Below are 17258 nucleotides of genomic sequence, written 5' to 3'. Positions count from 1 at the left end.
TAAACTGGAAATTTTTAAGTTTGCATTTGAAAATTTCAACATTGCATGTATCAAATAAAAGGGTGTTATTAATATAAAAAAGATGTTTCATGAACAATCTGATGTAGACATATAATTGTAAGGATTGTCAAACTATCAATGATTATTGTGCAAAATCATTTTAAATTCTTACACAAACTTACATTTCTGTTTATAGAAGATGTATGCATGCAAAACGAAGTGGTCATAACATGTCCGTACAAACGGTCTATTGGTATAACGAACATATTGTACGATTTATGGTGGAATGATTATGGCTGGAAGCCTTTTAATCCGATCTTTTGTACAGGACGGACTCACACAAGCAATGATTGCAAATCCACAATTTCATACAAACACCTACAGGACCAGTGCATGTGGAAAGATACGTGTACAGTGGTCATGGACTACAATCCATGTTGGTCAGAACCTTTGTATGCTACAATATACTATAAATGCATAGGTTTGTTTTAAATTATGGATTCATACATATTGTTAGTTGATAGATATTATTCAAAAACATATTACCGAAAGTGATAGACACTTATGTTCCATAGAACAAAAGCCATACAGTTTCAAATAGTTTACATGTTTATAAAAAAAAACAAAATTCGTAGTTTGTATACATCCTAATTTAATTACATACATTAACAGATTTTAACATGGTGATAAATGCGGTCGAGGAACATGTATGAAAATATGTAAAACAAGATGAAGCAAAAGTTTATTTGAATGACACCTCAACGTACAAAGCTGCATTCAGAAGCGAATTCAAATCTACAATGTACGAACAGTTGACGTGTCTCTGACACCTTTGAAAATCCCGAGGTTGTAACAGCCATTCTCTCTTGATGACAAATATGTTATTGTTCCAGTAGACAAAGACAATATTTGTTTTGATTGTTAAGTTTCAAAATTCCGTCCTTCTTTTCCTTGATATCAACATAAAAAAGGACGATGAAAATCTCCAATCTTTAAACAGGATATCTAAACTTCACAAAAAGTAGAGTTTATGCGATTCCCTCATTTTTGCGCCGTGATGCCACTTATAGTTTGTTAACGTTATTTGCAGCTTCCGAATTGATTTTAACACCATTTAACTCTTTTTTTCGCCATTTATAGATAGTTGTCTCATTGGCAACCACATATCCTATTGTATATAAACAATACATATTGAAACATGTTATTTTTAAGTATATTGTTATATAACTGTAAACAGCTAATATTTTTTAAAGGAATAAAATATTTATTTTCATCATTGAGTTTTAAATGTTGATGTTTAATCTCTAAATGCATAGGTTTAAAATTCAGATATGAAATATTAAAAAGTAAATACAGCCAAACTTGAATCTAAACACGAACTTGAAGTTCCTTGAAAGATGTTGCAATATGTTCAAGGCCTCTCATTGAGACTTTTTAATGAAGAACAACAATAGAAGATCATTTCACTTCCTTTTAGTTCTTCAACGTGCAATGAACTTGTGTAAAACTATTATATCATAGAGTAATCTAACAAAGACCACTATCACAATATACTTGCTTATTTGAAATGTATCATTCATTTATCATTTTATGTCAATAAATCAGAATTCAGTTAACTTTAATAAGTTCATTTGAAGCCCTTAGAATTTGGATAAAACTCCAAAGATCCGCATTTTATCGCAAATGTAAGGTTATTATAACAATGACTTTCAATTTTCAAAATTGATCACTAATCATATTTTCCTAAGTTAGTTTCATGTACATGAAGACACATTCCATATTTTACTTTAAGTTTAATTAACAATGCAAACATTAAATATATTTTTAGATCCAAGATATGAATCAGTTGTTCCTTATCCACTGATAAAAAGCTACGGCAATAGAGAACCATCAACTACATCTACAAAAGTTCGTATGTATATTATCAGATGAACATCTAAACAGAATAGTATGTATATCATTATATATTGTAGTACAAAAATAAAACTTAACAGAATCGTATGCTTATCATTAGATATTGTGGAACATCTACACAGGATAGTATGTATATCATTATATATTGTAGTACAAATGTACATCTACACAGAATTGTACGGATATCATCAAATATTGTAATAATTCTACACAGAATAATATGTATATCATTATATGTTGAAGTACAAATTTACATCTACACAGAATCGTACACATACCATTTTTTATACTGCACTCGTTCTATTTGAGCAGTCAAAATGCGTTGACTGTATATTTCTATGTCATATACAGTCACTGACCCGATATCACTTTTTCTCGTGAATATTTAAAAAGAAGTTGCCGAAATAATATTTAATTATTCATACGACCTCTTCAACCTATTCTTGTTTAAAATGCATACAACGATGCATGGAACGACTCAACCTTGTTTCTTTTGCAATTATTGGAAAAACATATTTCATTTGTTAATATTTTTTGTTTGAAACCTATAAATCATTATGTTTTATGGTTATGGTTGAAATTTTAGTCCATACTCAAACAATTTCGTTCACCATCGAGTGTGGGTATCAACAGGTAAATGTACATTGCATTGTGTTGTATACTTTTCCGCGAACATGATATGAGGCCTTTGTGAAGGCAATTTCCTCTAATATTTAAATCAAATGAATAACCTTAACGCATGAAACAACAATTGAAAATGTTTTTTTTTAGATTGCAGTATAAAGACAATAATAGAGCATTGGCTTGACATACAACGATATAAGGATTCGGAAAGAAACGGGGAAATAGCTCGGGACAGCCTCGCATTTCCTCGTTTCTAAGCCTATTCCTTATATCGTTGGTATGGCAAGTCAATACACTATTATTGTCTATATATTGTGGTACATCTTCACATTATCGTATGTTTATCATTAAATATTGCAGTGCACCTACAAAGAATCGTATGTATATCAATAGATATTGTTTGTAAAACTCAATTTGAAACGTAGTACATAGAGATATATCCAAATGCTGTATACGTCAAAAACTGCTACGAAAGCAGCGTATATCGACTGGTCTCATAAAAGACAGAATACAAGGGGACGACTATTTGATTTTCTAGGGAATAAGGTCGAGGAGATGATTTGTTTTGAAGAAGGACATTTGGGGATTGACTAGTCCTGTTCATCTGAAGCTACTTTTTATTTTAAAGTAGCATCACGGCGAACAATTTGTTTTTTTCACTATTCTCGACAATTTTTTCCTGCATTTTGTATTGCACAATAGCATCTTGTGTTGCACAATAACATATTTTATTACACAATAACATTTTGTCATGCACAATTGAAATGACATCAGAATTTCATAGTACGCTACTAGGGCACAAACAAGCTTTCAAATATAAGTCTGTTTTTAGGTTCGATCATGCTTTATATTTTATGTGAATAACATTGAATTGGACTATCACAAGCAGGTTGTTCTAAAATAAATGTGAAGTATTGTTTATAGCTGAAATGGTGTCCATGTGTTTAAATATTTTGTGTACATTGCTTTCAAAATTTTCGGCAGTGAACGTACTAATCGCTAATTTTCCATAAAACTAATATTGTTTGCGCCATCTCATTGTTCTAAATAAATGTTTTATAACTAGGAATATTGTTGATGATTGTTTTTGGCAAACGTATATTAATTCGAAATATTGTCATTTTGTTTATTTTCTTTGGTTACATCTTCTGACATCAGACTCGGATTTCTCTAGAACTGAATTTTAATGTGCGTATTGTTATGCGTTTACTTTACTACATTGGTTAGAGGTATAGGGGGAGGGTTGAGATCTCCCAAACATGTTTAACCCCGCCGCATTTTTGCGCCTGTCCCAAGTCAGGAGCCTCTGGCCTTTGTTAGTCTTGTATTATTTTAATTTTAGTTTCTTGTGTACAATTTGGAAATTAGTATGGCGTTCATTATCACTGGACTAGTATATATTTGTTTAGGGGCCAGCTGAAGGACGCCTCCGGGTGCGGGAATTTCTTGCTACATTGAAGACCTGTTGGTGACCCTCTGCTGTTGTTTTTTATTTGGGCGGGTTGTTGTCTCTTTGACACATTCCCCATTTCCATTCTCAATTTTATGCGTATAAAAGTGACATGTCGGCATAAAACAGGTTTACAAATGTATCTTGATACTCATTTGTGTTAAGTTAGAATTAAGAATGGAGATAAGGAACGTTTTAAAGAGACAACAACCCGACCAAAGAGCAGAAAACAGCCGAAGGTCACCAATGGGCCTTCCACACAGCGAGAAGATCCTGAATCCGTGAAGATTTATTTTCAAATAGTTGATAACTTAATTTCTCAAACCTTATCACTAATTGAAATTTTTTAAAATGATATATATTTTATTTTTAGCTAATAAATCAACAACTCATTTGCATCATAAAAAAGATGATAATGACGATGACGGCGACGACGATGACAACGAAAGCCAAAGCAACAAATTATGTATGTTAACATTTATTTGATAGATGCAAAATACATACATTGCTATAAGTAAATAGTATTTTCACTAATAAGGTTATTAGAAATTTGTAATATTTGACATTTTTACTGCCGTTAAATTTATTCTGCAATTAAAGCAAATAGAAGTTAAAAAATAGCCTACATTATTATCCTTTTCTGTATACTAGTGAATAGGAAGGATATTAAAATAATGAAATCACCCTTTCAACAAATCATATGCACGCTTAATGCATACCAATATTACATAAACAATTGTATATCATACATCTTCTTTCGCGACAAGTCGAAAACAATTTTTTTCTTTTAATTTTAGCATTACATATAGTGGCAGCTGAGGGTGAACAAGCAATTTTTTTTTCTCATAATCAAAAACAAATTATTTTTTCTCCAAAAACTGGAAACAATTTTTTCCCCAAAAAAAATCCATAGCCCCCCCCTCCCCCCCCCGAAAATCAAATGGTTGCTGCCTAACGCAACAAAAAAACTGAAAAACACTCAAACTTATAAATCCAACTTTTACAAACACAGGCACTTATTGGGAAGACCCCCCAATTGGTGTATTGATTAAATACAATTTAACCTAGTTTGACGTTAATTTACTGTCTCTGATACAACCCTTTATTTATTATTGGATAAAACAGAATTAAGGGGTTGTATACAAGATGGTAAATTCACTCGAAAGTAGGTGAGACATGCGCAGTAGTTATATAATGGTATGCACATTGAAGGTCCCAATTGGGGTACTTCGATCCTACATTCTATTTTCCATTTCTCTATATTCTTTGTTATTCATATACAGTCTGTTATTTATTAGAAAAAAATCACGATGCTTCTAACTGTATGTTAATTTTTTTTTGACAAAGTACAATCTAGTTCTAGCACAAAACCTAATGCCAGCAATGGGAAGGGAGATCTATACGAAGTGTTGATTTAAAACACATGAACACGGAATGTCAAAAATATTTTTCTGTCAAATGGTCAAGGACACTTGTAAAAACAAAACAAAACCGAAGTTTTGAAAGTGAAAGATGAAGAAAATGCAGACACAGGGCAACCGGTAAATGATAAGGTACAACAGGCACCACTGAATGAAGTGAAGGTGTACACATTACGAAATTTATAAACATGCGTATGCGTATATAATACATAAATGTATATTTTGGTCAAATACCATGTAAAACTTATTGAGAATGCATCATTGTGCATATGGCTTCACATTTTATGATTTAAGAAAAACGCCGTTTCTAGTGTTAAAACAATTTAGATTAAAAGCATATCAACATTTAAGATTTAAAAATGGCCGCTCAGAAGCAGACGACACATTCACGGCCGTTTATAGTAGTCATTACATGAACATTTGTGTTTTTAAACCAGTGTGAAAATATTGTATATAGTATTACCATTTAATCCAAAAGGGTTGTTGATTGTCTCTAGTGGCAGTGGCATCCCTATTTCGAGACCACCATCAATCTCAAAAAGGTTTGGTGCCCCCTGATGCAGTTCCAAAATTTTCTGTGTTACAGGGTCTTTTGCCTTGGCTGGAGGTCCACCACCAGTCGTCCTTGCATGGGCCTTGTCCTTTGCTGCTTCCTTCCTTGCTGCCCCACACGACTTCCTCCACTTTTGCTTGATTTAGTTGGCAGTTCTCTGGGCCCCACCCCTGGAATTCAATTGCTTGGCAATGTCTTCCCATACCTGTTGTTTTCTTTGATTGGTAATTGTGCTTGTGAATTTAGAATTGATTATTTTTATGTTTCTTTCCACCAGCTCCGTAAGGAAGACCTTTTCTGCCTCTGTAAAATTTGCAGCTCTTTTCCCCTTTTCTGGTTCCATTTTGCAAATGTTACAGGAAGTACTAAGAATTATGGGACTTGTCCACTGGATAATATTTTGTCCAGTGGATAACTAACCAATCCTTAACCAGGTTTTGAACAACAAAATTTAACCACTGGATAGTAATCCACTGGATAAACATTTATCCAGTGGACAAGCTTATCCAGTGGACAAGCTTATCCAGTGGATAACTTTATCCGGCCTTTTGAACAACCGGGCCCTGGGAAATCAATTATTGTCATCTGTATAACATCACGAATCCAATCAGTCGAAGTTTGTTATTGTATTTAATTCATTTCGATCACACCACAATATACTGATAACTGATTTAGTTAAAGGGGCACTAGCTACAAGATATATAAAAAAAATCTGATATATAATATTTTTCTCAATCATTATTGAAATGCAAATAGTGAAATAGTAATTCGTTTTTAACAACCAGTATGGTCCAATGTTGTCATAATAAGCAAAAAAAAACCTATTGATTATGAATTATTCACTTGCAAGTGAATAAGTCGACCTCATTGAATCCGTATTCATGTGAACTTCAATTTAATCCCCTAGCTTGAGATATATAACACGTGAATTGTATGTGTAAAGATATTGAAGGAAAAAGAACGTCAACATTGAAAGTGAACCAAAGGTAAATAATTTGATTGACTGATACGATCCACCAAAAATAATTCTTATAAGGTAAAAACGATGATAAACATTTATTTTTCATCTCTGATATCAGATTAAATAGACCTAGAAATATCGAACAGTACGAGTTTCCTTAATCTATTTATAGTTATATTTATGTTTACATCGCTTATATTGTCATCGGATGACTATGGCCACTTTAATTTGAAAGTTTTATATATATTTTTCAGTGAAAATTGGACTAGGGACAGCTTTAGGCATGACATCGATTATATCCACCATTGCTTTGATTTGCATTCTTAAATCCAGGTAAGTATATTAGCTCGCATTTTTTTGAATTAATGTTTTTATGATTTTTTTTGGTTAAAAGGGAGGCATAAAACTAGTTTGACAAGGAGGAAGACATCATAATCTCAGAAATTATATTTTTCTGAAAGCGCAAAAAGAAAAAAATAACAATCCAACAAACAAACAAACAAACAAACAAACAAATCGGTACCGAAATATGTTTGCTGAATGATTACCAGTTCTAGCTAAGCATGTGCCACAGACCGTGTTGTTTATGACATGCACTTTGGTGGGAAGATGGAAACGGACATTAGAAATTGGTATACATACAATTAATATATTCGCATTTCAATACAGACAGACTGTTAAACAACACAGACAATGAAATAAATAGATGACTTAAAACTTCACGTTTTTTACGTTGACATAAATTTTCAAATCTATTTTTCTTGGTTATATACAATTATTCGAAATCATGATGTAGCTGACGCGCATGATTAATTTATGAGCAACGTTATAAAACAAACATGTTCGTAAAATAAAATACAGGGGCTACATGTATAGGATTAACGTTACATTTGTGTCATATAAAGTTTATAATCATAATCAAAAAGATATGGAAGATAACAAAGGGAACTTTTAAGTCCGTTAAGGCGAGAAAAACTCTCAAAGGCATGGAAAAGACGACGACGACAAACTGAAGTATAATTTATAAAGCCTAGAACATGTCGATTTAAAACTAAAGGCTGAGAAAAACAAGAATTAACAATGTCAGGTTTGGAATTGTTATGTGTCAATACTATTTCTTCTCACGTAATATTCTGATTGTCAAACAAAACTAAGAAGTTAGGGTTGGACCTAACACTACAGAGACATAACTCTGAAAAGTCAGCTAAACGTTTTAATCACATTGTATTGTTAAGGAAATATTAAGCTTCTCAATTATCAAAATATTATTGTATAACGTTCATTAGGGTGCAAGGTTTAGTTATGATTATCAAATTTGTATTAATAATTGTTATAACAGACTACTTGCAATTTACAGAGTTGTCAAATATAGGTTTATTGTATTAACTCTTTAGAAGGAACAGGCCTGGGCAAAGATCAATTCCTACGCCTTGCAGCAATCGGTTGACTAATGATTATGATCACAGCTTTCAAAACCCAAGAGCCTACCAGATTTCAGTTTCAAATCCAGGATACAGTCAAACAATGCCGGACAGAGTCGTTATAGCTAGCGATAGTAGCTATGCTCTTCCTTCATACGATGAAGCAGTTGGAAACATGTATGAAGATGTGAATTATAGAACTCCAAGAGCAACAAAAGGGACACAGTGACTCCAATGAAGTATCTAGAAACAACGATTGTAATGATTTGCTAATTCAACCTTTACACGAAGTTTGTAATAAATAAATGACTTGCGTTGAAACAATAAGGTTTATATGAATATTATTTGAAAAGTAAGTACATTCATTTTCACACGACAGATGAAGTCGCTGATGTTGAATTAAATGTTCACTCTTCCATATAACCTTTGGTCTTGTTCTAGAGGTTAATGTTGATTTGCAGTGTTTTTATGATTTTTAAAACTTTTTTTAATATCTTTTAACACCCTGGTGTTTTCTGTCTGTAACGTCTAGTATATCTTGTAGAAAACTACTCTACGAACATTCATAATATACATTTAGAGTGTGACATGACAAGAAACATATACTAATCTATTATTTCATTAACGTTTTTTTTTATAAATTTACTGTTTGCAAAGTAAGAATTATTGTACTAAGGATTGTCTTATCCCAGGCATAAATATCCTTAGCCGTATTCGGCACAACGTTTTTAAATTTTGGGTCATTACGGGTCTTCAACTTTGAACTTGATTGGCTATTTTTACTTTCTTGATCTGAGCGTCACTTGTGAGTCTTGTGTACACGAAACGCACGTATGGTGTATACAATTGTAACTGGTACCTTTGATAACTATTAGTATGTCACAATGTCCTATTGTAATGAATATTTGTGTATATCTCTGTCCTTAGTGTTCTTGCATTTATTTGTACTGTAGTACTGTAATGTAGTGTTATCGTTTTAGTGTATATTTAACATTACCGTAAAGGTGCGAAGTTTTGCCAGCCGCAAAACCAGGTTCAATCCATCATTTTTCTTAAATTGTCCTGTACCAAGTCACGAAAATGGTAGTTGTTATATTATAGTTCCTTTCTATGTGTGGTGCATAGTCGTTTTGTTATTTTATTGCACTTCAGTGTTTCTGTTGTTTCGTTGCTTTCCTCTTATAGTTGATATGTTTACCTCAATTTTAGCTTGTTACCCGGAATTGTTTTCTCTCAATCCATTTATGACTTTTGAACAGCTGTATACTACTGCTGCCTTTATTCATTCAGAATTTATTAGTTTTGTCACAAAAAATGTTTTTGTTGAGAAAATTTTTCTTACGTAACATTAAAGTTGGAAAGAGGGTGCTGATTTTGTTAACTGCATTATTTACTCTTTAGTGGCGTAGAGACGAATTGTTATCCGTTCATATTTTCTTTTCCCTAGAAAGTAATATTAGTTACCTAGCGTGTTAGTGAGCATTACGGTATATATGGGGTCAGTAAATTCCATATGGGGTGAGAGCGAAGCTCGAATCCCCTTATGGAATTTACTGACAACATATGTACCGTATTACTTCACTAGAACTCTATATATCGAATTTATCTTACTGACTATCTGAACGTGTGATATTTTGACTAGTGACTTATTAAAATGAGCAAGTCTTCAATACCGTTAGCATTAAAAAACTACTTCTATTGATCATACAAAAATAGAGACCAACAATAACAGCTTGTTTGCTATACATGTGTTTTAATCTTGATCATTAATTTCTTTGTCTGTTGAAAGCTTTATATTATTTTCTCAGTACCATGTTGTTTTTTTAAAGGGACACCACACTACCAACCGTGTACTTAAAAAAGCGCCGCCTCTCTTCTAACCTAATATGAAATATACACGGTCTCGACGTGGACGCTTTTAACCAATCATATTCTTAGAAATGTATAGGAGGTGAGATAAATAATATGTTTTTAACGACTATTTTGGAAATTCAAAGTGAAAGAAAACTAGATATCAGCAATGTCTTTCAATTACACGATTCTTTTGATAAACGTGCGTAGAAATATAATTAAAAAAAACATCTTTCTGTTATAATGATATTAGTAGTAAAATATCTATAATAGTACTGTGTACATAGAAAGATTAAAGTTAACTATTCCAATATTTTTCTTTATTTTTTACTCTCATCTAAACAATCAATTACCAAGTGATGCTAATGTTCAATGAACAAAATAAAATGTTTAAGTGTGAAAAGGTCAATATGTAGGTGACCAAAAAAAAAAAAAAAGAAGAAAAATTCAAAGTCCAAAAGTATATGAATTTTGTATGAATAAACAATGTCAATGTGTAAAAATATTTAAGTGTTAGTAGGTTCAAGTTATACGGTGGTATACTAATAACACAACATGCATTTATGCTATCAATCAATGTGTGCTGCTGTAATAAGTAAGTGTTGGTGTTGCAATACGATATAGTAATCGACCAATATATGCTACGGGTATCTAACTAAAGTCTCCTTTATGTAAACAAATTAATGTATGTGTAAAATATTTTTTTTTCAAAGTGTGTTAGCAAGCTATTTCCGTATATAATTATAATATATATATATATAAGTAAAAAACATACCTTATAAAGCTAAGTTACTCTTCCAATTCCAATCACTATAAAATGAATTAATTTAAACAATAAAAATTCTATTTTCAATTAAGAAAATCAAAAAGGTCTAAGGTACTAAAAGTAGCTTCCGGTTGCACAAATCTTCATAACTAGAAAACGGTATACAATGTCAATGTAAATAAAGACATGTGGACATCAACGGATTTAAACACTGGCACGTGCCTCTTCGAACATCTGCGCATGGTTGGTAAACAAACACATCACGTGGTCTCATCTGTCGTCTGCTTCGGTGGTCACTACACACACACGGGAACCATAATCTGACTATGCCATTTTGTAACAGAGTCAATTCTTGGGTCAAATTAAAACTAACTCTGTTTAGGGTTCGGATGATTTAATACCATATAGAAAATAATCTCTGAAATAACAATATCACAATTATAAATAACAGTTCTTTTATAAATATAGGCAACAGTAGTATACCGCTGTTCGAAATTTATAAACCGATAGAGAAACAACAAAGCCGAGTTACCAACTTAAACTGAGGGAAACGCCTCAAACATAAGAGAACTACAACACAACAGAAACACAACATTAAAATGTTATACACACAGAAACGATCTATAATATAACAATGGCCATTTCCCTGACTTGGTACAGGGCATTTTAAGATAACAATGATGGATTTAACCTGGTTTTGTGGCATGCCAAACATCCTGCTTTAATGGCAATGTTAATTATAACATTAAGATGACAACATTACATGACAGGACTACAATACAAATAAATGGGAGAAAATATAGGACAAACTAACGATTAATAGCCAACAAAAGGTACCTGGTTAAAAATGTAATTATCCACCTGGGACAAGACCATCCTTTAATATTATAATAATTTAGAATAATACATACTTTTGCAAACAGTAAATTTTATAAAATGACTATATAATAAATATACATAATTAAACTGAAGTGGTGACTAGCTATAGGTTGCATTTCTGTAAATATTGACAATGCAATTTCCCATAGGAACTCCTTTTACGGCTAAAACTGTACCACTTTTACTATAAAGTTTTGAAAAAAATCTCATCCTAGAATTGAAAGTTCATATGCACCACAATTTTTTTCAAAGGTCAAAATATAGGGCTGTGCGGCATATTTTCAACGTTTATATGCCCTGAACTTCTCAGAGTTTAAACTTACACTAATTTTCTTAACTACCCCTACCTCGAATGAAAGGTTACCACAGGTTTCAATGTAAACAATATGCACGTGTTTATTTACTGGTAACATTCCCAAGTTCTGTCTCTGCGATATGGAACACAGAGAGCATAACTGGGGACCAGTATGTAAACAAAATTATTTTTCTATGAATATTCAATTACTCCCCAAAAGAGGCGTGTTTTGATAAACAGCTGTATTTACAAAGTGCAACCTATAAAACACAAGTATCTTAAATTACACATTATCACCTATGGTAATAGTAAAATACAATGTTCATTAACACTGTGTACTTTATTACTAATTCAATATTAAATGCATTCAGTAAAATGATGTCACGTGTTTTTTTGTTGTTTTTTTTTTATCTCTAATTGATGTCACGTGTACTTTATTTCTCATTGTTAATATGACATTAAACTAATCGGAACAACAGATATTATTTGTTCTTGAGATTCAATTACATTACAACACTCATTAAGTTGTAAATACTTTTTTTATAAAAACTAATTAAGCCAATATATTAAATATGCTTAAAACCGCATACTGAAAGGGAAATAATCCATAACGTTCTGTCTAACCACTTGTGGAGTGAGATTTACTGGCAAGGATTAAGCACAATTAACAATTCTACCTCTATACACTACCTCATCAATGGGACCCTAAAACAAAAATGTAATCATAAACATTCGGACTTATAAAATATTAAAATATTCAATATGACAAAATAAGTTCATTCATGGTTATACTTCTTACATTACAATGTATAAATGTAAGTGTACTAATAAATATCAACTTTTACACTTATCCTGATTTTGTCTAATATGCCGCCATTTTTGAAATATCAATTTTCTGTGTCAATTATCAAATAGCTATGTAAATTATCTTGTTCCATATTCTATCGTGACAAATTTACGGTAGATAATAAAATATATGTTGCACGAAGCTAAATAAAATATTCTCGGGTACATCTATATAGAGTTATCAAAGGTACCAGGATTATAATTTAGTATGCCAGACGCGAGTTTCGTCTACATAAGACTCATCAGTGACGCTCACAACAAAATAGTTATAATGCCAAAAGAAGTAAAAAGTTAAAGAGCAATGGGCATCCAAAATTCCGATAAGTTGTGCTATATACGGCTAAGGTAATCTATACCTGGGATAAGACAATCCTTAGTTTTTTTAGAAAAATTCAAAGTTTTGTAAACATGAAATTTATAAAAATGACCACATTATTGATATTCATGTCAACACCGAAGTGCTGACTATTGGGCTGGTGATACCCTCGGGGACGACAAGTCCACCGGCAGTGGCATCGACCCAGCGATGTGAATAGTTATCAAAGGTACTAGGATTATAATTTAGTACGCCAGACGCGCGTTTCGTCTCCATAAAACTCATCAGTGACGCTCATAACAAAATAGTTATAATACCAAACAAGTACAAAGTTGAAGAGCAACAAGGATCCAAAATTCCAAAAAGTTGTGCCAAATACGGCTAAGGTAATATATGCCTGGGATTAGAAAATCCTTAGTTTTTCGAAAAATTTTAAGTTTTGTAAACATGAAATTTATAAAAAATGACCACATTATTGATATTCATGTCAACACCGAAGTGCTGACTACTGGGCTGGTGATACCCTCGTGAACGAAACGTCCACCAGCAATGGTATCGACCCAGTGGTGTAAATAGTTATCAAAGGTACCAGGATTATAATTTAGTACGCCAGACGCGAGTTTCGTCTACATAAGACGCATCAGTGACGCTCATATGAAATAGTTATAATGTCAAACAAGTAAAAAGTTAAAGAGCAATGAGGATCCAAAATTCCAAAAAGTTTTGCCAAATACATCTAAGGTAATCTATGCCTGGGATAAGAAAATCTTTAGTTGTTCGAAAAATTTAAAGTTTTGCAAACATGAAACTTATAAAAAAGACCACATTATTGATATTCATGTCAACACCGAAGTGCTGACTACTGGGCTGGTGATAACCTCGGGGACGAAACGTCCACCAACAGTGGCATATAGTAATTTAATAACCAAACATTAATAGCAAGAAGTCATACAAAAGAAACTTTGCTAAATTTATCATTTAGCTCTTTATCTATTATATAAGCTTTGGATATTCAACGTTTATATTAAATACAATTAATTTGAAGTACTCTAAAAATATGTTTACTATTATTTAATAAGCGTAAAAATAACACTACTACATATGCCATTGTTTTTTAACAAGAAACAATGAAATTTACATTTTTTTAGTCTTGGGATAAATGCCTGTTTAATTTTAAGTTACAGTCCGTCTTCGGTTTTGAAATTGCTCCGCTGCGTTGAAGACCGATGGTGGCCAAAGGCTGTTTTCTGCTCTTTGGTAGAGTTTTTGTATCTTTGCATCTTTTGTATTATATAGTTTTTATGTCCCAACCTGCTATCCCTTTTCCTTCATATTTATACAGTTTTGATGACGTTCCTCTTAAGCTTTGATATCTCTAATGTGATATATATTTAATCAGTTTTGACTTTTTATTATAAGATATCGATTTTTATAGTTTTGACTTTCATAGGTTACATGTTAAGTAAACTTGTTGAGGCTTCACACAGACAGCAGATAAAACAGCAGGACATTCAAACTTTGACTCACTATTACAGACGAGGAAGATACCAATAACAGTCATGCTCATCAGTCGAAAATGGACTGAAAACGTCACAGCTAAAAAAAACGACCAAAATACCAACAAAAGATCACAACATAGAACATGTAGAACACTAAAGAATGAGAAACGAAATCCCACTAAAATGTGCATCGGAAGGGTAAGACGATTAAGCAGATCAATTCTCCACCTGCATGTTGATCGTGTGAGTATAAAACCGGAAATAGGTGCGATTCGGTAGTTCACATTTAAGGAAAAGGGGACGGGAGTGTAGTTACGAAATTTGGAATATCTCTGCTATCATCTGTGAAACGATATACGGCCAAGCAACTAGTGATGGCGTCCGTAGTATTTACAAAAAAAGGTTTAAAATTCACTACTAAGATATTATTCTTTTGTAGTTTCTTTGTGATCCTCTGTAAGGGATATAAGCCGATAACAATCCATTGTTGTTTTTTCTCGGGTTTTATTTTTTAATAGGTGAATAAGAAAAAAAGAATAACAGATGGAGACAGGTTCTTGTTGAGCCAATTCGAGTGCACCGCAGTCGATTTTATTTCAAATATACAATTAATATGAACAAATGAATTGATAACAATAGTTATAACAACATGCTATCAGTTATATTCTTCTGTTGGAATTTTCAAGAGACTGTTAATGTTTACCCAAACGGTACCACCTGAATAATCCCCCTCTTTTTCTATTTTTTTCTACAAGGTCATGTCGCTCTTTTTTCGTTTTTTTGTTTATTGAGTTTTTTTTTTGATTTTTGTTTAGAAATAAATAATTATAAAACGATCACTGCTAAAAAGTGCAAATCGGAAACACGATTGGTTTGCTTAACAGATAAAATGCGGTAATGTCTTCCTTTATTCTGCTTCCCATATTCATCGTCGTTCATAAGCGAAGTGTTGCATTATATCAATAATATCAGACTTAAAAAACAACAACTTGAAAATTAACGCCTGAAAATTACAAAACTATTGTAGTCCCTTAGTTCATGAAGGAAGTTCTAGATTCGCATTTTGTAAACTGGATAAGGTTTAGGTTGTTCATGGACCTTTTAATGCAACATGATCTATCAAATTTTAGAAGCATTTCTTTATTGCTTTTTTCATTTTAATTGTAGTTGAAAATGATGTTAAGAAGAATCAGAGCAAAACCAGAGGTACATTTTGATAACCATCAAAAACAAGACTTACAACAAGCATTATCAACTTATTGAATAAGTGCTAAATGAAACAACCCAAAAAACATGAAAAAAAATGGGTGTCATATAAGTATTGGTAGTGTTTAAATTAATTTAGCTTAAGGAGGGATATTCTTAAAACCATTGGACAGCTAAAGATAACATAATGGTTTCTTACAGGTAAATGATAGTCCAATCACTGAACTAAAGAACGGGTAAAACAATAGAATGACGTCACAACAATGTTTTAATAAATAAAATCATAATAGGAAGTACAAGCCCTTGCATATCGTATCAACTTGAAGATATATACTCTGTATGCAGGTGGTGCTGAAATGTTGCTGCCTAGAAATGTAAAGGTTCACATTCGGAAAGCGGTAATCATCTCCTTTGTAGCAAAGTTTGTTTCCATCTATATCGAAACAACTGTTTAGATTCAGCTCAGGAATATGCTTTTGATATCATTTACATCCCATTTTTTTACGGTTCGTATTTCTCAGTCGTTACTTTCCAATTTAGTGTTTTATCTACTACTGTTCGTTCATTTTCCATAAAACAATTAAAACATCACGTTATTAATGTATTGCGTCCTAAGCCCTTTGTTGTATTCACTTCACCAAGAACTTTCATAGCCGAATATTTAAAAGCTTGCATTGCAGAATAAAGCTGAAAAAATTAAAAATAAATAATACAAATCCTTTTAATAATATTCAATAACTTGAAATGACATTATTTATAAATAGGGCAAATAAGAATCTCTTGCTTTTCGGACGCTTTGGTGTGAATATTATTCATTAAAATATGGAGTGATAGTTTTGTCGTTAATACATTCAAAAAGTTCAAAACGTTTATTGTAGAAATTACATGGGAAATTCTATAAAACCCTATTAAAGACTTTAAAATAAAAACATAAATAATAAAAAAAACAAAAACAAAAACAAAACAATTAAAAAGAAAACGAAATAAAAAACGAAAAAAACCATAAATATACATAATTAAAACTCAATATTTATAAAACATAGGTTGCTGAAAGTGAAAGCCTACTACAAATGCAATCCTAATTATGGATAGAAATACTATGCGTCCCTTCAAGTAAATAAACTCATCATAGATACCAGGATTGAAATTTTATATTAACGACAGACGCGCGAAAGTTTCCTCTACAAAAGACTCATCAGTGACGCTCGAATAATAAATACGGCTAAGGTAGAAAAGTCTTAGTATTTCAAAAATTC

The 17258-nt window shown here is 32.0% G+C and overlaps 1 protein-coding gene across 1 annotated transcript; it reads left to right on the top strand.

Moving 5' to 3' along the window:
* Window positions 1-202: 202 nt before the first annotated feature.
* Window positions 203-8671, top strand: LOC139502065 (uncharacterized). Its single transcript, XM_071291391.1, has 5 exons — window positions 203-481; window positions 1829-1912; window positions 4362-4454; window positions 7178-7256; window positions 8318-8671. The coding sequence occupies exons 1-5, from the start codon at window positions 208-210 to the stop codon at window positions 8571-8573; spliced, it is 786 nt and encodes a 261-aa protein (XP_071147492.1). The 5' UTR covers window positions 203-207; the 3' UTR covers window positions 8574-8671.
* The last annotated feature ends 8587 nt before the right edge of the window (window positions 8672-17258 follow it).

Source organism: Mytilus edulis, chromosome 13 (genome assembly GCF_963676685.1).
Source record: "Mytilus edulis chromosome 13, xbMytEdul2.2, whole genome shotgun sequence".
Classification (NCBI taxonomy): Eukaryota; Metazoa; Mollusca; class Bivalvia; order Mytilida; family Mytilidae; genus Mytilus; species Mytilus edulis.
Note: the sequence above shows the minus strand (reverse complement) of the source record. Positions and strands in the feature narration are given on the sequence as shown.

What these genes read in the sequence shown, in the direction of transcription:
- LOC139502065 (XM_071291391.1), top strand. Translation starts at nt 208, where the DNA reads ATGCAAAACGAAGTGGTCATAACATGTCCGTACAAACGGTCTATTGGT. An exon ending in AATATACTATAAATGCATAG is followed by an intron (nt 482 to 1,828) that starts GTTTGTTTTAAA and finishes ATATATTTTTAG; the next exon opens with ATCCAAGATATGAATCAGTT. An exon ending in AAGCCAAAGCAACAAATTAT is followed by an intron (nt 4,455 to 7,177) that starts GTATGTTAACAT and finishes TATATTTTTCAG; the next exon opens with TGAAAATTGGACTAGGGACA.